At 45.2% G+C, this 23,417-nt stretch overlaps 1 protein-coding gene across 3 annotated transcripts in view; it reads left to right on the top strand.

Moving 5' to 3' along the window:
* The window catches only part of Plcg2 (phospholipase C gamma 2), a 141,121-nt gene that overhangs the window by 78,607 nt on the left and 39,097 nt on the right, over positions 1-23,417 (top strand). For all 3 annotated transcript variants that reach the window (XM_004659586.3, XM_045137633.1, XM_045137641.1), the window contains 9 exons: positions 536-656; positions 5,028-5,196; positions 7,744-7,848; positions 8,416-8,505; positions 8,971-9,146; positions 9,257-9,457; positions 10,846-10,965; positions 17,773-17,953; positions 19,721-19,792. In XM_004659586.3, coding sequence (XP_004659643.1) covers positions 536-656; positions 5,028-5,196; positions 7,744-7,848; positions 8,416-8,505; positions 8,971-9,146; positions 9,257-9,457; positions 10,846-10,965; positions 17,773-17,953; positions 19,721-19,792 — 1,235 coding nt within the window. The remainder of the gene's footprint in view (positions 1-535; positions 657-5,027; positions 5,197-7,743; positions 7,849-8,415; positions 8,506-8,970; positions 9,147-9,256; positions 9,458-10,845; positions 10,966-17,772; positions 17,954-19,720; positions 19,793-23,417) is intronic.

Genomic DNA, 23,417 nt, shown 5'->3' on the forward strand with positions numbered 1-23,417 from the left:
AAGCACGCCTTGTGCATTGCGGTGTCGGAGTTTAGCAGAAGCTATCGCAGGGACGCTTTTTTTCCCTCAGGAAAAAGCAACTGTGAGAAAATGAAGTTAGCTGCTAGCTCCTGATTCCTCTGGGGATTGAAAATCTAGGGGTCATTCACCTCCTCCATAGTCGATTTCCATTTGCATATTTTACCACCATGAGCCTTTAAAAAGTCTTTCTTGCTTTGTTATTTTCACTAGCAAAGAAAAAATAAAAAGACTAGCTACAGCTTGAACCGCAGAAGTCAGAAAGTAAACACGCTGTGAGTGTCTTATTGAGAGAGAAGCATTGGAACTAGTCCCCAGCAGAGAAACGCATTGCATTCTATAAGTGTGTAGGTGGCTGTGTGTGTGTGCAGGTGAATCCGGGGGCTTATGGTAAACCCTCGGAGCCCGCCCTGGCGTCAAAACCAGTGTGGGCACCAGGGCCTGACCTCACTGCTCCACCCACCTGTCGTTGGTGGCCGTGCTTGCTGGTGCTGAGTATGTGTGTTTCTTCCCTCAGTGGACTGCTGGGATGGGTCTGATGGCAAGCCCATCATCTACCACGGCTGGACGCGGACCACCAAGATCAAGTTCGATGACGTTGTGCAAGCCATCCGAGACCATGCCTTTGTGACCTCCAGGTTAGTGGCTGCTTTTTAGGAGGTATGCCCATCAGCTAGGGTTGGACCAACAGATACACACACACACACACACACACACACACACACACCTATATTTCCCAAACGCTAGGGGTCTGGGCTCCATCTTAGCCAGAGTCACTGCCAGAAGCTGACAGGTGGCTGTCACAGCCTCAGTGGGATGAGAGGGGAGCTTTGTAACCTTTTAGAACAACGTGAACGGTACCCATGAGGCTGGGCTCTAGAATTCCCTTCAAGTTTAAAGCCAGCTCTGTTATTGGCTGGCATTTGTGGTTCTGTGCTGTGGTCCCCACATCTTAAACCATGAAGGCAACAACTGCAGGTATCTTGAAGGGCCATAGTGAAGTCTAAGTGGGGAGGGGGCCGGGGGAGACGGTGCCCAGCACTGTGTCTAATGTATAGTAAGTGCTCAGTAAACAGGGTTAGGTGTTTTTGCTACACTTCCTGCCAGACTTCTTTGAGCTTGGTGGAGAGGCTGTGGTTAGACAATAAAGTTATGAACGTCTTTCCCACTCAAGAGGAAGCCTTTCAATCAATATGTACAGCATCTCCATAAGTTTTTCACATAGCCTCAGTCTTTTCTTAGGCCTCCCTCCCTACACATGGACTCATGAGCAGGGACCAGAGGATGATGGAGGGGCTGGAGGTCCAAAGATGCCTTCAAGGGCATGTCACCATGACCTGAGGAATCCCACTGAACCCCACCATATGTGGGCCTTTGTGGGAAACTGAAGACCCAAACAACGGCATAGTTTTTTTAGAGAGTTTGTCACTTCTGGGGTCATGAGTGTGTGCAGTTGTGGATTGATCCTCATTCAGAGGGGGTGTGGTCTTGTTCCTAACTCAGGGATTCCCTTCAAAATTAAAACAGATCTGAACTCTTTAGGTATCTATAGGGCTAGAACCTTAGAACATATATTTGTAGTAAAATGGAGGAATAGTCAGACTAAGATTTTTAAATTTATTTGTATGTATACATATCTCTGTATGAATACATGTGTGTTTGTATGTGCATGTGAGCACGTGTGCCTCAGCATGCATGAGGAGGTCAGAGGAAAACTTTGGAGTTTGTCTTTTTCTGTCTTTTTAATTAAATATTTATTCATTTGAGAGGGAGGGAGGATGGACATGCCAGGGCCTCTAGCCACTGTAGACAAACTCCAGATGCATGTGCCATCTTGTACATCTGGCTTTGCATAGGTACTGGGGAATTGAACCTGGGTCCTTTGGCTCTGCCAGCAAGTGCCTTTTAACTGCCAAGCCATCTCTTCGACCCTTCTTCTGCCTGCTTTGAGACAGAGTCTCTGTTGTTTCTTTTGCCACTGGGATGGCCTGTCAAGCTGGCCTGTGAGCTTTGGGATTCTCCTGGCTCCATATCCCACATTGCCATAGGCACGGTGTGATTATAGATGTGTGTGCCATTTTGTATTCTACTTTACATGAGTACTTGGGATCCTACCAAGGTCATCAAGCTTGTAGAGGAAGCACCTTGAACTCGTAAGCCATCATCTCCCAGCCCCTAAGAATGTTTTTAAAAGATTATAAATAGCACCCATTCAGTTTATATCTGGCTGCCAGTTGAGTTGGGATTCTGTACTTACTAGATTCTCTTGGTTCTACAAGGGTGTGTTGATCAGGTCTAAGGCTCGCATAGCTCTCTACTGCTCAGGATAGGAGAGGCTAGGATTCACATTGAGGTGAAAGGTGAAACACATTCGTAATAAGTTGCCTTTAAAATAATGTTTCATAATGACTGTAATTCACAAGCCTTGAATGAATTCTAGAAAAAACTTATTTTCTGTGTAGCATTTCCTTAATGACTGCAGGAGTATGAACTATGTATTTTATGGCATTGAATTAATGGTAATTTTATGAGGTTCAGTAATGGTTCCTTGGGAATGGAGGGTATCTGCACCTCCTTTGAGATGGTTCCAGAAAAAAATGTAAATACACACTCACACAAGTACAAGTATGTGTGTACTTTGAGCAAAGTACAACTGATATATAAACATATGCACACATATTATATGTAAACATATTATATTCAAATGATGCATACATATATAGTCAGTCCTTATTGGTGGATTCTGTATTCATGAATTTACTATTGACTAAAGAGAGATAGAGAATAGGTATGCTAGGGCTTGCAGTCACTGCAAATGAACTACAGATCTATGCACCACTTTGTGCATCTGGCTTTACAGGTAGTTAGGCTTTGCAGGCAAGCTCCTTAACCACTAAGCCATCTTTCAAGCCCTAAAATTTATTTTTAATTTCTTATCAAATTGCATTTGTGGACTTACATTAAGGTTACTGGCGGACATGTGAAAAGTGGTGGGAAACTCAAGTCATGTGATGGACATGCGCTGCAGAGATTGGACCAAGTGATACTCTTTGCCTTCCTGTTTCAGCTCTTGGTCTATCACCTGACGAGTACCACAGTTTTCCTGTGGTTACATTTGGTTGGTGATTTCACTGTCTCAAGTGGTCCCGAGCCCAGTGCATTAGTGCTGTGTAGTGTTCTTGAGCCAAAGAACACTGGCCCGTTGTGTTCAGCTATATCCAAACAGGGGTTCCAGGGCTGGGAGATGTCTTAGTGGGTAACAGTGCTTACTGCTCAAGCATAATAACCTATGTTTGAGCCCCAGCACCCATATGAAAAGCTGGGAGTGGCCACACATGCATGTAAGCTCAGTGAAAAACACGGAGCTCAAGGTTCAGTGAGACTCTGTGTCTGGGAAATAAGGCCGAAGAGTGATAGAGGAGTTCGCCCAGCATCTTTCTCTGGCCTTTGCGTGCTCATGTGCATACCCCCCCCACACACACACACGTGGAATGAACAGGAGTTATGACTTTGTTGGCCAAAGTTTCAATGCCAATAAATTCTCCATATTTGTGAAATAAGGCGTCTTTAAGCAGATATACTTGAAGTAAGGTCTTGAATTGATTGGGATCTGGATTTGTGACCAGAGGCTCAAAAGACCCTAACCCTGCGCAATAGCTCAGGGGCTTTCTGTCAGTATTAGCAGCTTTATGGGTCATAACTCCACAGATAATGAGAACTAGATGTATTTGCACATGCATAAGTGATATAAAATACACATAATAATATGTAAATATATGTATATGCATATGCACAAATGATATGTGAATGTGTACCCACAAATTACATATAAATGAACATAGTGATATAGGAATACAGAAAGCCCCTATACTTTAATTTTTTAAAATTTTCTTAGAAGGGATTTTAATTTTATGATTAGTTTAATTGAATTTACTTATGTTCTAGAAAAAAATCTATTAAGCTCTAAATATTTAAATTTTTTTAAGATAGACAGGGCTTCTCTCTGTATTCCAGTCTGGGGTGGAACTCATCATTGAGGCCAGGTTGGCCTCAAACTCATGATTCTTCTGCCTCTGCTCTCCAAGTTCTGGGATTACAGGAATTTAACTAGGTCCTATACAATTTATAAAAACAGTAAATAAGGCTGGAGAGATGGCTTAGTAGTTAAGGTACTTGCCTGAAAAAGCCAATGGACCCAGGTTTGATTTCCCCAGGACCCATGTAAGTCAGATGCACAAGGTGGCGCATGTATCTGGAGTTTGTTTGCAGCAGGTGGAGGCCCTGGTATGCCCATTCTTTCTCTCTCTCAAATGAATAAATAAAAAAGGAAATACATTAAAACAGATGCACATGGGAAGCACTAACACTGATGACTGTAGATGACATGTGTGCTTAGTAGTCTGTTTCCTTCATATTTTATGTAAAGTTTCAAGTTAAGAAATTAGAACTGGGATTGTAGAGAGCGCCATCTGAAAGTGCTTGCCTTGCAAGCATGAAGACTGGAGTCCATGCATTTAAAATCCCATTGCTGGAGAGGTAGAGACAAAGAGGGTCCCTGGAGCTCACTGGTTAGCCAGTCTAACCTAGTGGGTGAATTCCAGGCCAAGGAGAGACTTGTCTCAAGACATGAAGTGGAGGGCAGCTGAAGGAATGACGCTCGAGGCTGTCCTCTATCCTCCACACACACATGCACACACAACTATGGCCTGTTTTTTGAAGTTTAATTATGGGCATGGATTAAAAGGAAGTGCTAGGATCACTTGCGGTGGCATTTATTTGTAGGTGAACAGCCAAGTAGTAGAAAGGTGAATGAAGGGTGCCCTGAGGTTGGGAGGGCCCTAGTTAGCTGGGGCTGTTTCGGCCCTGAGATGCATGGAATCCTCACTGGACAGGTGTCTGTTTTACCCCAGTGCCTGAGCAGTGGCTCAGGTATTTGCTGATCAGTGCAAGCAGTCGTGGTGGGTATCTATTCCCCATCCCTGGGCCAACCCTGCCCCCACTGCCCACAGTTTCCCAGTGATCCTATCCATCGAGGAGCACTGCAGTGTGGAGCAGCAGCGCCACATGGCCAAGGTATTCAAGGAGGTGTTTGGAGACCTACTGCTGACGAAGCCCACGGAAGCCAGCGCTGCCCAGCTGCCCTCACCCAGCCAGCTGCGGGAGAAGATCATCATCAAGGTAGGTTATCTGAGGGCTGCTGGTATCCAGGGGAGGTGCCAGCAAGTCAGTGCTCTGCGCCAGGTCTACTTCACCTCAGGCAAGGTCATTTCACCTGCGGGTGCTTGTAGCCCCTCGGGTGAGGGGATAGCTTAGAGCCCACCACTAATAGTTAGCTTGTTAGAAACACAGTATGAGCGGGTGTGTGCAAAGTGCTTAGCATTGTGCCTCCGTCATGGCAGGTGCTCCATCAATTGTAACAACTCGTGAGCCAGGTGTGGTGGCACATTCAGGAGGCTGAGGCAGTACGATCATGACTTTTAGCCAACCTGGCCTACATAGGAAGATTCTGTCTCAAAACCCCAAAACACAATTCCTTTATTTATTTATTTTTTTTTAGGTAGGGTCTCACTCTAGCTCAGGCTGACCTGGAATATATTTATGTAGTCTCAGGGTAACCTTGAACTCATGGTGATCCTCCTACCTCTGCTTCCCGAGTGCTGAGATTAAAGGTGTGTGCTACCATAGCCGGCCCAAAACACAATTCTAAACCATGGTTGTCATTCATTCTTGGGCAGACCCATCTGTAGGTCTGCTCCCTGTGAGTATTGGAGGTGTTATCAACCCAGGCACCATTCCTCCCCTTGGGGACACCCAGGCTAGTGTGCCAGGTGGAGGACTACTTAAAAGCATTGTGAGTGACATGGGTTCTGGCTGGTCTTTTCATCCTATAGGAGCAATATACATGATTATATCTGCCCCAGGGACACCAAGGGAACATTTGCATATTTGTACCATTAGGAGGAAGGGGTCAGATATGCTATGATTTAATACAGGTATGGCTTTGTTTCTTTTTCATATAAGGGAGAGTGCTCTAAGAGCTTTGGTCCACAAAGTAGTTCAGGGGCTGCACTCTTCACCATCTTCCAGGACAGGGGTTTTCAGTGAGGTTTTCATGGACCCCAAAGAAGCCATGCTAAGAATTCATCAAATGGGGGCTGGAGAGATGGTTTAGTGGTTAAGTGCTTGCCTGTGAAGCCTAAGGATCCTGGTTCGAGGCTTGATTACCCAGGACCCACATTAGCCAGATGCACAAGGGGGCAAACGCATCTGGAGTTCGTTTGCAGTGGCTGGAAGCCCTGGCGTGCCCATTCTCTCTCTCTCTCTCTACCTGCCTTTCTCGCTCTGTCTGTCGCTCTCAAATAAATAAAGAAAAAATGAACAAAAAAATTTAAAAAGAATTCATCAAATGGGGAGGAGCATAGGAACTCCAGTGGGAAATATGGCATCTTGTTTTTACTAACCTGTAAGTGAAGTGAAACATTTCCTTTCTTTGTGAATGTTGGCAGCAAGCCAGTTGGGTTTTTTGTCACCAGCAGAAGTTACAGCTATTTTCATATCACATTTAAAGTTGTCTTTGCTGGAAATAATAGGGGTTATTAGATCTGCCTCTGGGTCTTATTTAAAATGTTAATGAAAACCCACATCTATTAGTATATTGCAGTTGTTTTTATTTAACGTCTTCATGATTGTATTTCAGTGTAATTGGCTTACTTTGTAATTGCATTCTTTGCTAAGGTTTTGCGAAAGGGGTCTGTGGTTGCCTCCGTTCTCTTCAGAGGATCAAGGCACACCTGGGGTGAGCACTGTGCTCTAGAATGGTGATTTTTGCCTATGTGGGAGCTCCGGGCTATAGGAAGGGGCATCCATGGGTATCTGTGGCAAGCTATTTCTGGTATGCCAGCAGATGTCAACTATGTGTGTCCTTTTGTTCTCATGGTCTGCACCTGAATACTTAGTTCCTTGAATTGCAGTGGGACCTGGAATCTGATGTCTGTAGCCATCATCCACTTGGAGAAGGAGCAGAGTGGGTTTGGTGGGCGATTTCTAGGGAGGATGTATTCGTTACTAGTTGTAGTTTTGGTTTTGTTATTTTTTGTTTTCTTAGGGTCTTGCTTTGTAGTTCATACTGGTCTGGAATTTGAAATCCTCCTGCTTTGGCCTCCCGAGTACTGTAATCACAGGCTTGTGTCACCATACCCGGTCTTTACACATCTTGGGGCTACCATAACAAAACATTCAGCTACCTGAATTATCAAGAACAAATTAATTTTATTACCTTCTGGAGGCTGGGAAGTATGAGACCAGGGTGCCGGTCAGAGGTCTTTTGTGTTCTCATGTGGTAGAAGTAGCCACATAACTCTCTGGGACTCTTGTTTGAGGACATTCATCCCAGTGTGTCATTTCCAGTTCCTGACTATTCCTTGAAAAGCTTAACCTCCTAATACCACAAAAAAGAGGAAGAGGACAACAATGGTGACTTGGGCTTGCATTAGATGGATTAGAGTGGCAAGGATAGGAAGGAGAGTGTGTGCTGTTTGGACTGAGTCATACCTGGATGGAGCTCCTCTGAGGGGCACAGAGCTGAATGTAGTCGAAGATGAGCCAGGCAGAAGGAAGGCTTGCTGACTGGCTGGCACAGATGAATTCTTGTTGGCTTGAAACCTCTGATCTTGGGAGTTGAGAGAAGCAGGCTGTGTGAAAATTGCCACCCCCCCCCACCCTCAGCATAAGAAGCTGGGCCCCCGAGGTGATGTTGATGTCAACGTGGAGGACAAGAAAGATGAGCACAAGACACAGGGGGAGCTGTACATGTGGGATTCCATCGACCAGGTATGCCCGGGTCCTCCCTCCTTTACTCGCCTTACGCCAGCTTCCCTTCAGAGCCCTGGTGGGGATTTCTGAGGATATCCCTGTCTTTTCCCCATTTGGAGCCAAATGAAGTTGCCTTCATAATCAAATCTTTTTCTCTTGCATTTTTAATGTTTTGTTTTCAAACAATTTTATATTCAAAATCTGTATTTACACACAAAATAACACAGAAAATTCCACATGCCTTTGACCAATGTGTCTTTCACAGCATACCATGGCTAAGCACTCCTAACCCTTGGAGTTGCAGTGACTGCCCCCAAATATGAGTGTCTGATACAAACACAACCACAGTATGGTAATTAGGAAATGAACAATGGTATAATATTGTTGACTTATTTATAGATCTTATTTCAGTTTCATTATCTGGCCCACCCCATTAGGAATAAATTACATAAAATCACAATGAATGTCGGAAATGGGGACAGGGAAGTCCCCAGTGATGCTGGGGTGATATTCCACAGGTCCTCATGCCCCAAAGCTCGTAGGGCTGAGACTTTAGGGGTGACTAACGTCAGCATGGTTCTGTAGAAATGGACCCGCCACTACTGTGCCATTGCCGATGCCAAGCTATCCTTCAGTGACGACATTGAGCAGGCTGTGGAAGATGAACCATCCCAGGTAGGTGGAGAACCAGTTGCTTGTGCCTTATGGAACTAGGCTGGTTTTCTGGGGCTTCCCTGACAGGAAATATTTATGGTTTCTCTTATCCCCAGCTGGGTTGGCTGGGGCTCCCTAAACTCCAGGTACTGAAGCCTACTTAGCTCTACCTGGTTGGCTAGCTGGCCATGCTTTAGCAATAAGATTCAAGGCTCTTCCTGCTCTCGGCAGGGCCTGACTGGCCTTAGACCTTTGCTAGTGCTCACTGCAACGCATACAGACACTTGGACAGTAGCTCTAGCCCTGCACCTGGCCCTGCCCTGTCCCCTCCAGCTGCTGGCCATCTTTGGGTTGTGTTTTGTATTGGGAATTCCTGAATCCTGTCTCAGGACTCCCAGAGGCCACCAATGGGAGCTGTGAGGAGAAGGTGGCAGGCAGGGAGAGCAGTAGCAGCCATCAGAAGTCCCTCATCTCTTTGTGAACTAGGATACTCCCCCCACTGAGCTGCACTTTGGGGAGAAATGGTTCCACAAGAAGGTGGAGAGGAGGACCAGTGCTGAGAAGCTGCTGCAGGAATACTGTGCAGAGACAGGGGCCAAGGATGGCACCTTCCTGGTGCGGGAGAGCGAGACCTTCCCCAACGACTACACCCTATCCTTCTGGTAATGCTCTTCCCTTGATCACCTGCTGGTGTCCCCAGAGCCAGCAGATGGAAAGCAGTGAGTCCAAACGGCAGCTCTGCCTGGCGCTGAGGACATCCCTGTCCCTCCAGGCGATCGGGCCGAGTGCAGCACTGCCGGATCCGCTCCACCATGGAGGGCGGCACCATGAAGTACTACCTGACGGACAACCTCCTGTTCAGCAGCATCTACGCGCTCATCCAGCACTACCGCGAGACGCACCTGCGCTGCGCTGAGTTCGAGCTGAGGCTCACCGATCCTGTGCCCAACCCGAACCCGCACGAGTCCAAGCCGTAGGTCACAGGGACCGGTGGGAGGCAGATAGCCACGTAGAGGTTGTGTAGGAACCCCAGTTCCCAAGAGCCCCCTCGCCTTTGCCCCCTGAGGTTTCAGAATTACTGGGTCCCTTTAGAACTCACCAAAATCCTTCACAGGACTATTGTAAAGAGAGTTAGGTGTGGCTTTCCTTTGAAAAGCCCATACCTACACTTCAGTATGTTTCTCTCTTTCTGGAGGACCTTGGAGTAACCCATGTCCTTATCTCTGGTAAAAATGTGTGTTTTTCTCTAAACAAACTCCAACTCTGCTTCAAAGAAAAACACAAAAATAATTCCTGAGTCACCTGCCCTGTCCCCTTGGATCTCAGAATTCCCAGGTCATCCTCACTCTTTGGGGTCTCAGAATTCCTGGAGAACACATTTTCTCCTTCTTGCCAGCTTTTACTTTTGCCCTATTTTTTTATATCAAACCCCCACTTTTTCTCCTTTCTCCTTCATTTCATTATTTTGGTCTTAGACTTTGATTTCGCAGCTAGTTTGTGTTTGCTGATCTTTGGGCTTGTCAGAGCACATGTGAAACAAGATATGAATTATAAGGATGTTATCTTCATTAACCTTTCTTTATCCAGAATATAAGGAGAGTATGCCTGGTTAAACAAGTCAATACATTCTAGAAATCCTAGGACAATTTTAAAGTAGATGGCTGTTAAAATTTGTATTTCAGAGGAAGCCAAATGATATATACTGACTTTTTTTTTACATCTATTTCATATGGTTTGCTTTTTAAATTTTTCCATTATGCATGATAATAACCAAAAACATGTTCAAAATCAGCTTGTGCTCCATGCCTTAGATGTCCTGAGACATCTTGGCATAGCTCTGCCACCCTGAGGCAAGCTTTCAGAATGGTACTAGGCAGGTGGGCAGTGATAAGGGGCTTACCGTGCCATGCTTCATGTAGATCCCTCAGTTTTGTGGGTTTTATAAAAAACTGTTTCCTTTCTGCTAGGTCTGGTGGCACAGGCCTGTGATGTAATCCCAGCTACTCAGGAACCTGGGCTGTAGGAGGGTCATAGGTTTAAGGCCAGGCTGAGCTAAACATGAGTTCAGGAAAACTTAGCTTAAAATGTCTTAAAAAAAAAAAAAAAAGAAGGAAAGAAAAAGAAAAGGCTGGGGATGTGGGAGAGGGCTTGCCTAGAAACCACACCCAATCAGATTGAACCCTTAGCATTGAAATGAAATAAAATAATAAAATGGAATGATGTCTTTGGAGATATTCAGGGTAGGGGAAGTCCCAGTGTGATTTCTGTGGCTATTTCCAGGGCCAAATCCCCTGTGTCCTTGGATCCAGTGTTTTGTCACCAGTGTTGCTGACTTGGAAGTCTTCCCTGCTTTGGGTACAGGTGGTACTACGACAGGCTGAGCCGAGGAGAAGCGGAAGACATGCTGATGAGGATCCCCCGGGACGGAGCCTTCCTCATCCGCAAGCGGGAGGGGACCGATTCCTATGCTATCACCTTCAGGTAGGTGGGGAGGTGAGGTGCCATGGGAGGGGGTACACAGTCCCTAGAGGAGGTGTAGGAAGGACAAATGTGGAGCCCAACCTCTCAGTGTCCTTGTCCCATTGTCAGTGGTGAGGATGACAGTAATGGCAAGAGTGTACATCCCAAGTCCCGGGCTCAGTCTCTGTTTCCTAGAGTTGATCATGCTCTGGATTAACTGTTTCATCTTCTAGCAATCCTAGGGTGTGGATACAGCCACCATCCTTATTTCCCAAAGCAGGAAATTGCGGCACAGCAAAGTTTAGTAACATGTTAAAGCACGCAGTGGAACTAGGATTTGAACTCAGATAGATGAAGTCACAGATGACTTCATAGATCGGGGCTCCTCTCATAAGAACCTGCTCCCCTCCTCTCTTTAGGATGGGCTCTGATTTCAGCACAACCACCAGACTTCTTTCCCCACAGTGATAAAGTGGGAGAGGGTTGGTGTTGGGTCCCATTCATCCACTGTTCACATCCCCTGCCCCAGGTCTCCTGGGTGTTCTGCTGGTGGCAGTAGCTCACATGCAGAGTGTATTATGTTCCAAACACTGGGCTGCCTCCAAACTCTCATCTCCTTGAGCCCTTCACTATAGCCTGTGATAGGCCCACTTGTTCCAAGTTAGGAGCTAGAGATCCACAGAGGTTAAAAGACAGTCTCATGGCTTCACAGCTGGCTGGGTCTGGCCTCCATGCCACCTCCAGTGCCTTTGCTCTTTACTCCAGGGTCTCCAGCAAGGGGCCTGTGGGCCAGATGAGGTCTTTGGCTCAGCTGTATGATAAAGTGAAGCACAAACATTCACTACCAAGCTCATATTACTTCTTGTGAAAGCAAGAGGCAGCAGCAGCTCTGGGCCCATGTTCCTGTGTGGTAGCAGTTACCTGTGGCATGGCTACTACCCTGGGATGTCCAGTGTGCTCCTGCCTGCCGTCCCATTGCCCTTGGTTGCCCTGCTGGCCTGACTCTCTGGTGTTGGGATTTTCCTTCCTTTTCCCTTCCCACCATGCTTCAGCCACCTTCTGAAGATGGTCATTGTCACCACAGCTTGCTGAGGACCTATTGTGTGCCAGCTCCAGCCAGCATGGCTCTTGTGCTTGGCACTGCCTACAGTGGCCTGGGCTGCTTGGATTGGTTGCCTTTGCTTTTTTTTCAAAAAAATATTTTTAATTAAAAAGAGGGAGAGCCTATTGCAAAATAGCTGACAGCAGACACAGAGTATGAAATCAGAGAATTACTCCCATTCACAATTGCATAAAAAAAAAGTACCTTGGGATAAACCTAACCAAGGAAGTAAAGAATCTCTACAATGAGAACTTTAAAACACTCAAGCGATAAATTGCAGAAGACACTAGAAAGTGGAGAAACATCCCTTGTTCCTGGATTGGAAGAATCAATATTGTGAAAATGGCAATCTTACCAAAAGCAATCTACACATTTAATGCAATCCCTATCAAAATTCCAAAGGCTTTCTTCATGGAAATAGAAAAAACAATCCAAAAATTCATTTGGAATCACAAAAAGCCTCGAATATCTAAAATAATACTGAGCAACAAAAATAAGGCTGGTGGTATCACCATACCTGATTTTAACCTATACTACAGAGCCATAGTAACAAAAACAGCATGGTACTGGCACAAAAACAGACATGTAGATCAGTGGAACAGAATAGAGGACCCCGATGTAAGCCCAAGTAGCTATAGCCACCTCATATTCGGTAAAAATGCCAAAAATACTCATTGGAGAAGAGACAGCCTCTTCAGCAAATGGTGTTTTGAAAACTGGATATATATCTGCAGAAGGATGAAAATAGATTCTTCTCTCTCACCATGCACAAGAATTAAGTCCAAATGGATTAAAGACCTTAACATCAGACCTGAAACTCTGAAACTGCTAGAGGAAAAAGTAGGGGAAACCCTTCAACATATTGGTCTTGGCAAAGACTTTCTGAATACAACCCCAATTGCTCAGGCAATAAAACCACAGATTAATCACTGGGACCTCATGAAATTACAAAGATTTTGCACTGCAAAGGACACAGTGAAAAAAGCAAAGAGGCAACCTACAGAATGGGAAAAAAATCTTCGCCAGCTATATATCTGATAGAGGATTAATATCTAGGATATACAAAGAACTCAAAAAGTTAAATAATAAGGAATCAAACAAGCCAATCAAAAAATGCACTATGGAGCTAAATAGAGAGTTCTCAAAGGAAGAAATACGAATGGCATATAAGCATCTAAAAAAATGTTCAACGTCACTAGTCATCAGGGAAATGCAGAATAAAACTACATTGAGATTCCATCTCACTCCTGTCAGATTGGCCACCATCATGAACACAAATGATCATAAATGTTGGCGGGGATGTGGAAAAAAAGGAACCCTTCTACACTGCTGGTGGGAATGCAATCTGGTCCAGCCATTGTGGAAAAGAGTGTGGAGGTTCCTAAAACAGCTAAAGATTGATCTACCATATGACCCAGCTATATCACTCCTAGGCATATATCCAAAGGATTCATCTCATTTCCTTAGAAGTACATGCTCAACCATGTTTATTGCTGCTCAATTTATAATAGTTGGGAAATGGAACCAGCCTAGATGTCCTTCAACAGATGACTGGATAATGAAGATGTGGCACATTTATACAATGGAGTTCTACTCAGCGGTAAAGAAAAATGAAGTTATGAAATTTGCAGAAAAATGGATGGACCTGGAAAGTATTATACTAAGTGAGGTAACCCAGGCCCAGAAAGCCAAGCACCACATGTTCTCTCTCATATGTGGATCCTAGCTACAGATGATTGGGCTTCTGCGAGAGAATGAAAATACTTAGTAGCAGAGGCCAGTAAGGTAAAAAAGGAGACATCAAGGGTAGAGAAAGGAAGGGAGGAGGATACTTAATAGGTTGATATTGTATATATGTAATTACAATGATTGTAATGGGGAGGTAATATGATGGAGAATGGAATTTCAAATGGGAAAGTGTGGGGGTGGGGAGGGAGGGAGTTACCATGGGATATATTTTATAATCATGGAAAATGTTAATAAAAATTAAAAAAAATAAATAAAAAATAAATAAGTAGAGCCAGATGCAAAAAAAAAACAAAAATTTTTAATTAAAAAATATTTTATTTTTATTTATTAATTTGAGAGAGAGAGGGAGATAGATATAGAAATATGCAGGTAGAGAGAGAGAGAGAATGTTTGTGCCAGGGCTTCCAGCCACTGCAAATGAACTCCAGATGCATGCGCCCCCTTGTGCATCTGGCTTATGTGGGTCCTTTGGCTTGGCAGGCAAGCACCTTAACTGCTCAGCCATCTCTACAGCCCTAATTCTTATTTTTATTTTAGAGAGAGTAGAGTGAGAGAGCAAGAGTGTTAGAGAGAATTGGTATGCCAGGGCTTTGCCACTGCAATCAAACTCCAGGCACTGTGACACCTAGTGGGCATGTGTGACCTTAAGCTTGTCTGATCTTTGGGCATCTGGCTTACATGGCATATGGAGAGTCGAACACAGATCTTTAGGCTTTGCAGGCAGGCACCTTAACCACTGAACCATCTCTCCAGCCTGCCTTTGCCCTTTCAAAACTTTATTTTTTATTTATTTGTATTATTATTATTAATTTATTTTATTTGAGACAGAAGAGAAGCAGACAGAGAGAATGAATGAGTCAGGACCTCCAGCCACTGCAAATGTACTCCAGATGCATGCATTACTTGGTGCATCTGGCTTTACATGAGTACTGGGAATTGAACCCAGGTCACTGGCTTTGTGTAGGCAAGTGGTTTAACTGCTGAACCATCTCCCTGGCCCTGTATTTGCTCTTGATTCTTTCTGTGAAGTCCTGAGTGGTGCCTCCTAGGTTTGGATGGGAATCATTGTATTCAGCTTGTAGATGTGCCATGAATGCCACCTGTGTACCAGGCCCTGGGCTGGGGTCAGGGACCCTACTGTGATGTAATATTGTTGGTCAGGAGGCTTTTGTGTATTGGTGATGAACACCAGATTCAACAGGCTGAAACAGAAGGGTTGACATTGTGTTGCTATAGACCGGGATCTCAGTCTGTTAGAGGTCCAGCATCGTGGGATGTTACCGTGTGCACACGGCTGCTACCATCAGGTCTTCTCTCTCAGGTGGCCTCACCTTTGGTTCCTATTCTGACAGGGGTGAGGTAATATCTCACTGTGTGTGTGTTTGCATGTATGTGTGTGTGCTATGTGTGCATGTTTGTGTAAGAGCATTGTGTTGGATGCACATGTATGTGTGTGCATGTGTAGGAGAGAGGTCTATGTTGGGTGTCTTCTCAAGTTGTTCTCCACCTTATGAGAGAGGGTCTATTGCTAAACCTTCAGCTCACTGATTTGGACAAACTTGGTAGCCACCAAGTCCTAGGGATTTACCTGATCCCGCCTCCACAGCACTGCGATTATAGGTGCACGTTGCCACACCTGGAAATTTACATGGGTGCTGAGAGTCCAAAGTCAGTTTCTCATGCTTGTGGGGCAAGCACTTGAAGCACTAAATTATCTCCCCAGCCCTCACTGTGGTTATAAGTTCCGTTTTTAGTGAAGTCGAATAATTTTCATATATCTGTTGGCCATGCATGTCTCTTGAGAAATGTCTGTTCAGATACTTTGCCCATTTTTCATGAGGATGTTTTGTCATTATTGAGTTGATGAGTTCTTTAAATGTTCTGCATATTAACACTTTATCAAAGTTCAGTTTGTAAATATTTTCTCTCTCATTCCATAGGTTCTCTCTCACTCTGTTGATCATTCCCTTGGCTGTGTAGAAACTTTCTGGTTGGATGGAGTCTCTTCTGTGTTTGCTTGTGTTGTCTGTACTTTTGGGGTTAAGTCTGGGAAATCATTCCTAGACTCGTGCCATGGAGCTTTCCCTGTCTGTTGTCTTCCAGTGGTTCTGTAGTTCCAAGTCTCACCTGTAAGTCTTTAACCCACTTGGAGTTGATTTGTTTATGTGGTATGTGATGACTTCAGCCTTCTGTGCATGGACATTTGGTTTTCCCCAATACCATTTTTTTAAAAAATATTTTTATTTATTTGACAGAGAAAGAGGGAGGGAGTGGGGAGAGAGAGAGAGAGAATGAGAATGGGTGTGCCAGGGCCTCCAGCCACTGCAAACGAACTCCAGATGCATGCACCCCCTTGTGCATCTGGCTAATGTGGGTCCTGGGAAATCGAACCTGGATCCTTTGGCTTTGCAGAAAAATGCCTTAATCACTAAGCCATCCCTCCAGCCCCCGTTCCCCCACCATTTACTGCAGAGACTGTTGCTTCTACATGCATGTTCCTGGCTTCTCCACTGAATGTCACTTGGTCGTACATGCCTAGACTGATTTCTGGTCTCTCTCCTCTCCTCTACTACCCTGGGGTGTCCAGTGTGCTCCTGCCTGCCATCCCATTGCCCTTGGTTACCCTGCTGGCCTGACTCTCTGGTGCTGGGATTTTCCTTCCTTTTCCCTTCACACCATGCTTCAGCCACCTTCTGAAAAAAAAAAAAAAGTTTCTACCATCTGGGGATCAAGCATGAGGCCTAATCACAAACACATGAGGCTGGGGATAGGTGGTGTATGTTACATTCATATTACCACAGCTCCCTAGGGAGTGAGTTATGATAGGGTATGGTTTGGCCCTGGCTTTTATCCCATCCATTGTAGGGTTTGTTGTCTACCTTTCTGTTTTTCTGCCAGTACTATGTGGTTCCACTTCCAGAACTCTGTGATGTTGTGAGGTCATATAGCACAGTGCCAGCTTTGTTCTTTTTGCCCCAAGTTGCTTTGGCTATTCCTATTAGTCCTTGAAAATATTTGATCAGCACATACCATTTGTATGTGCCTATGGACAAGTGTGCTGTTTTCATTCATGTATGCACTGGGGAATGGTGAACTCATAGTAATTTGCATTGCTGTCACCTTGGACTTTTGTCATTTCTTTATGGTGAGGACATGAGGAGGGCATTTGTTTTTGTAAGACCTTCTTGATTATAATCAAGGTAGGATCAAAATTAAGTTTTCAAAATGTTTCTATTCTTGCTTATAAGACTGCAGAGTCTCTCCTTTGTATTTTTTTTTTCTGCTTCATGTTTTGAATGGATTAAAAATTGAGTTATTTCTTTCATAAAAAAGTTCATTGTAACCCTATCGGTCAGTGGAAGACAAGCTTTAAGGATTTGGGGATTAATCAGCATTTTAGAGCTAGGATCAGCAAACACTTTCAGGAAAGGCCCATGGAATAAGTGCTTTAGGTTTCACAGGCCATATGCACTGTGTTAACAGCTATGCATCTCTATCCTTGGGAGGAAATGGCTACAGGCAGTGCATACAGAAATGCCCAGTGAATGTGTTTCAGTGAAACTTTATTTACAGTAATACATAGAGAGCCAGACAGATCCCCTGGGTCATAGTTTGACAACTGCTAATCTAGACACTTCCACAGTTAAGTCCTGTACTGGACATTATTGAAGAGACCTGTTAATGCATGTTTGTTCTTGGCTTCTTTCCTGAAGCCCATTGTCCACCTATGCATAAACTTAGCAAAGAAGAGCTAGCTAGCTGTTGAGTCAAAAATACAAATTCTTCCAGATCTGAATGGAAAAGACCCACACTGTTGTTTCATGCTGCCTTGTGTTCCGTAGGAGAGCTGCATTCTGCTTATTTCCCAAGTCCCCTAAGGATGGACCACAAAGTGTGTCCCTTTGGTGGGACTTGTATAACATTTGTGTCGTTGTCGAGGTCTCGATTGTGGACCCCATGTGGTCTTCCCCCTCCAGGGCCAGAGGCAAGGTGAAGCACTGTCGCATCAACCGGGACGGCCGGCACTTTGTGCTGGGGACATCTGCCTACTTTGAGAGCCTTGTGGAGCTAGTCGGCTACTACGAGAAGCATGCACTGTACCGTAAGATGAGGCTGCGCTACCCAGTGACCCCCGAGCTCCTGGAGCGCTACAATATGGTAGGTTGACCATGGTAATTTTCATTCATTACTCCACAGACATTCGTTGTGTTTGGGCTTTGTGTCTGGTACGTACTTAGGGCTCTGGCCATAGTCTAGCTTGGGAGAAGCAGATAGTAAGAAAATACATACAGTAAGTGTGAGATTGGTAATGTGTGTTAAAAAGGAAAATATGGGAAGGTTGATAATGTAACCTTCTGTGCAGTCAGAGATGGGGAAGGGGCTGCAGTTTTCAAAGGATCTGCAGAGATCTCACCAAGAAGGAGTTAGTCATGCAAGGAAGGACAGCCCATGCAAACTCCCTGTGGTGGGGCATTTCTGGAGGTACAGACAGGAAGTTAATATGCAGTTATGAAGTGAGCCTGGATTGGGCGTGTACAGCTAAGTAGGGACCTGTAGCAATTGCCTCCTCCTTGCTGAGGCAGAACACCTGACCAGAAGCATCTTCTGAAAAGAAAAGGTTTATTTTGGCTTAAAGTTTTGTGGAGAAGCTTCACCACCATGGTGGGGAAAACATGGCAGAGCAGACAGCTGGCTCACATCTTCATAGCAATAGCAGGGAGGAAGTAGCAAGAGGAAACTCACTATGAACACCCAGTGGGTTTGGACCAGTAAACCTGCAGGTGACACCACTTCCAGCGAGGCTCCACCTCCCAAAGTTTCCACCATCTGGGGATCAAGCATGAAGCCTAATCACAAACACATGAGGCTGGGGGTAGGTGGTGTATGTTACATTCATATTACCACAGCTCCCTAGGGAGTGAGTTATGATAGGGTAGGGTTAGGCCCTGGCTTTTATCCCATCCATTGTCGGGTTTGGAGGTCAGAAGAGACCTGGTGGTGTCTGTTTCACTTCCTGTCAGATGGATCTATTAGTTTGTTGAAAAGTGATGTACTGTGTATAGACCATGTGCCAGTAAGTGTTCTCAATGCTGGGATTTCTGTAGAGCAAAGTGTGCCCTGGGGAAAACTTGGGCTGTAAAGAAGCGAGAGAGCACAAGTATGTAAGTGAGGTGTTTTCAGCAGTCTGAATTCCAGTGGCGCAAACAGGCCTGGATGGAGTCAGTTGTGGACGTGGTGGTGGGTTGGAGTGGTTAGAAAAGATGTTCCAAGGGGGCAAAAGTGTGAGCTGGAACACAGAACTCAGAACACAAGTGAATGGGCTTTGGAGCAGGGAGGGACAGGAAGGCTGGCAGGGCCCAGGACTCAGCGTGAGGTGGGCAGAGGCAGGAGTGGATCTCTGCAGTAGCTGCTGGCAAATGTTACACAGCTGTCTGGGAAAAAGCACCAGTTGGTACATTTGCTAGTTCCCCTGGTGTAAATCTTTCAAGCTACTGGTGTGTAGTCCTTGACCATGGTGTGGGGAGCTCTTTGCCGTAGGCTCTTGGGAGCAGGAGCTCACTCCAGCACTTGGTGGATCTGAGGACCTGTCTTCTCAAGGACACGGGGTCTGGCACCCCATGGGCCAGCACAGGGACCTCGCTGATTTGGGGAATTCCTTTAAAGCTCCTTGCTCTCTCTACTATGAGCCACAGCAGATTCTGTGAGGTTCCAGCTGTCCCTCTGAAAGACAGGTGACTACAAGGAAGCCTGCGGCCAGGCATGTGGAACATTCCATTTACTTTGTTCTCTTGTCAGCACGGGGTGGGGGTGGGGGTCAAATCCAGGGCCTCGTACATGCCAGGCAAGGGCTTCTACACTTGTGTCACACCCCCAGGCCTTTACATTTGCTGGTCTTTCTTGTTTTCTTTCTTTTTCTCCTTCCAGGAAAGAGATATAAACTCCCTCTATGACGTCAGCAGGATGTATGTGGATCCAAGCGAAATCAGCCCTTCCATGGTACAGTGCCAATTCTTATACTCACCAGATTGACATGGACTCCATGCCCCATTCCCTGGCCCCTATGGTGGTTATATCAAGTCAAGGGAATATTCTGGAAAATCTAGCTAAAACTAATTTTTAAACAAGCTTTTGTTAGCATATACTAATTGTACGTTGTAATGAGTTTCATTATGACATTTTTATACATCCATGTAGTTTGATCACATTCAGCCCCCTCTGACCCTTCCCCACTCCTGCTAAATACCTTCTTCCCACCTAGTAACTCTTCTACTTGGATGCTTTTTGTTTTTGTGGCCCAGTGAGTTTAATTAGGTTGACTTACAGGATGGGTGGGGGATTAGAGGAGCATGGGAAGCTTGCCAGTGGCCACACCACTGAAAAAAATGTCTCTTCTTCCCCAGCAACCATTACCTGCTAATAGACTCTCAGGCAGATGCAAGGCCTTGTCAGCTTTCCTCCATAGCAACCCTTGACTGACTATAAATCCTCAGGGAGGGGCGGAGCCTTGCGTTCTCTCCCATAGAAACAGATAAATGCCTATGAGTCCTTAGGGAGGGGTGGGGTCAGTCCTCAGGGCAGAGTGGGGCCTTGTGATGACTTGTCCACAGCAACTTTGAACTGACTATAAATCTTCAGGGAAGAGTGGGGTCTTGTGAGCCCCTTCCCCACAGCAACATTAGCTGACGAAATCTTTTGGGAGGCCTTGTGAGCTCCACCTTCCATACCAACCATGAGCCGACTGTAAATCATCCGGGAGGGGAGGCGCCTTGAGCTCCTCCCCACAAAAACTAACTTTTTGGAAAGTGATGATTGGCGTCGAGACATCTGGTTTCAGGGAGAAGGTTAATAGAATTCCATCCAAATGCAGCTGCACCTTGCTAAAATTCTCAGGTTTGATGAACCACCTTTGGGCCAAACAGCTTCTAATTAAAAGTCTTCTCAATGTTCCTTTGCTTGCTGACTGAGCCCGCAGTGTTTATGAATTCTGTCTGGTTCATTGACCTCCTTGCGAGGCAAACGCTATCTTGGATTCCCACCCTGCCTGTGCTGTGTAACCTTGTGTACGTAGAGACAGATTTGCTTTTAGCCCCCAGCTCCTCCTCACTCCTGTTGCACCTCACATTTACTGCAGGAAGAATGATAGTGAATTTTATGTCTGGGAGACACTCTGGCACGTGATTAGTGTCCAGCCCTTGCTTAGGAAGGCGCCTGGCTGGTAGGCTTTGCTGAAATCCAGAGATGAATTTCTTCTTTTTTTTTTTCCCCTAAGAAATTTATAATCCTTGGCCAATGCAAATCTGTAGCAAGAAATGAAGCCTTCAGGTGTGCAGAATGCATTATCTAGTAGCAACAACTCTGTTTTAGAAGTGCGGAGTGTTGGTAATGAGATTGGACACCATTGGTCCCTATGTGTAGGTTTTACAAATTTCACCAACGGCCTCTGGAGGAAGGTCAAGTAGACTTTTTTTCTCCTTGATGTGGTAGTGTGCTTAGAGTTCCTTTTAAGGGGTTTCAGTCTCTCCTCTACTTCATCAAGCAGGGACTACTGTCTCAGAAGTTCAGGTAGATGACACAGATGGAGATGCAGGGCCGTAAGAGCTATTTGTGTTTTAGGTGGTATTGGGAATGGAGCCCAGGGCCTTGTGCATGCTAAGCACGTGCTTTACCACTGTGCTAGATCCTCAGTCCAAATTTTACTTTTTTATGTAAGACCAGGTTCTAGCTGAGTTGCCCAAGCTGACTTAGAACTCACTCTGTAGCTTAGGCAGGCCTTGAACTTGTTGAGATGGGACTTACTTTTGGGGGTTCAAACCCAAACCCCAAACCACAAACCCAAGTTTGTATCTGCCTTACCAAAGAATTGAAGTAAAACAGGACTGAGAAGAATTATTTTAGTGAATTATTACACTTTATTCCATAAAGTCCAGGAACCAAAGGGTAAAGAGTAGATACATCCATGTGATCTGAGGGCCCATGTAAAAGTCCATGGGCCTAGAAAAAAAAACATGAAAAAGAATATAAAAGAGAGGCTTAAAAAATAAGGCAATAACATGTCATCCTTCCCCAATCTTCGCAGCAGCCAAGCTGCCAGGGTGGGAAGGACAAAACCTTACTGGTAACGAAAACCTTCAGTGCTGGGAGATGAATGGCCCAGGAGCCTGAAAAGAGAGAGAGAGAGAGAGAGAGAGAGAGAGAGAGAGAGAGAGAGAAAAGCTTACCACAAGCTTTGTGAGCAGGCAGGCTTTTAATCCTGGGTCTGGGGGCTGAATACAGAAGAAGTCAGTACACCGTAGTGCAGTCTAGAGCAGACGGGGCCCAAACTCCATGCACACCTGGGTGATTCCAGCTCCATGGCAGCTGCTGCAGAGAGCAGGGTGTGTGTGATGTTAAGCAGCCTCCCCATTTGTTTTGTCTGTACTTGGCGGACAGGAATTAAGATCCATATTTCTCCTATGGGCCTTCCTGACTGCCTCTCCCTAATGCTACCTATCTCCCTCTCACTGTGATGCTCCTGCAATCTCCCTAGGACATGGCAGGCTTGTGCCACCAGCCCGGCCTGTCTTTTTAACTCTTCTATGTAAGTTTGATGACAAATCCCAACTGGCATTTGACCTGGTGTCTATGGACCTCAGGGGTGATGGAGGTAGTGGTCACTTGGGGAGCACACCTTCCCTTCAAGGGTAAAGGCTAGTTTACCTTTTAAGAGGACAGTCAAAATCTTCTGATTCCTCGGGACAAGTGGGGTATCGGGTGGTTTTCTTTTTTCTTTTCTTGTTTTTTTTTTTTTTTTTTTGATTGTTTTTTTTTTGAGGTAGGGTCTCACTCTAGCTCAGGCTTACCTGGAATTCACCATGTAGTCTCAGAGTAGCCTTTAACTCACGGTGATCCTCCTACCTCTGCCTCCCGAGTGCTGAGGTTAAAGGCATGCACCACCATGCCCAGCTGATATCAGGTATTTTATGTGAAATCTCCCAATATAAAAACAGTGGTGGGCTGGAGTGATGGCTCAGCAGTTAAGGTGCTTGCCTATAAAGACTAAGGACCTGAGCTCAATTCCTTAGTACCCATATAAAGCCAGATACACAAGGTGGTCTCTCTCTCACACACACAAACTCATAAACAAGTAAGTAAGTAAGTAAATAAATAAATAAAATGTTTTAAAAACAATGGAAACTCAAGCAAATTTTGGAGAAAAATCTTCCAGTCTGCCTAAGTGGGCCCAGTGAAGCATGATGAGAAGCTGAACTTGATCCAATGCTGGTCTACAGTGAGAGCCTCAGAGAGGAATGACTGCTGTTGCTGTTCTAGGAGACGAGGCAGCAGGAAACGCTGAGCGCAGAAACCATCAGCCATGCTCTTGCATCCCCAAGCAGTAGTCGCCTATGTGACGGGATGTACCGTCCCTCTGGGTTTCGCCCCTCTCTGACTGGCATTTTAACTCTATTTGATTCAAAGGCTGCTTGGCCATTGTTCCCATTGCTCAGCTTCTTTTTAAAAAATCATTTTTATTAGCTTACAAAGAATTAAGTTATATTAGAAACAGATTGTGTTTTGTGTTTCCCTTCCTCCTTTTCCCACCATAGCCTCCTGTCCACTTCCATATTTCTTAGTGACCATTTGG

Source organism: Jaculus jaculus, chromosome 1 (genome assembly GCF_020740685.1).
Source record: "Jaculus jaculus isolate mJacJac1 chromosome 1, mJacJac1.mat.Y.cur, whole genome shotgun sequence".
Lineage (NCBI taxonomy): Eukaryota > Metazoa > Chordata > Mammalia > Rodentia > Dipodidae > Jaculus > Jaculus jaculus.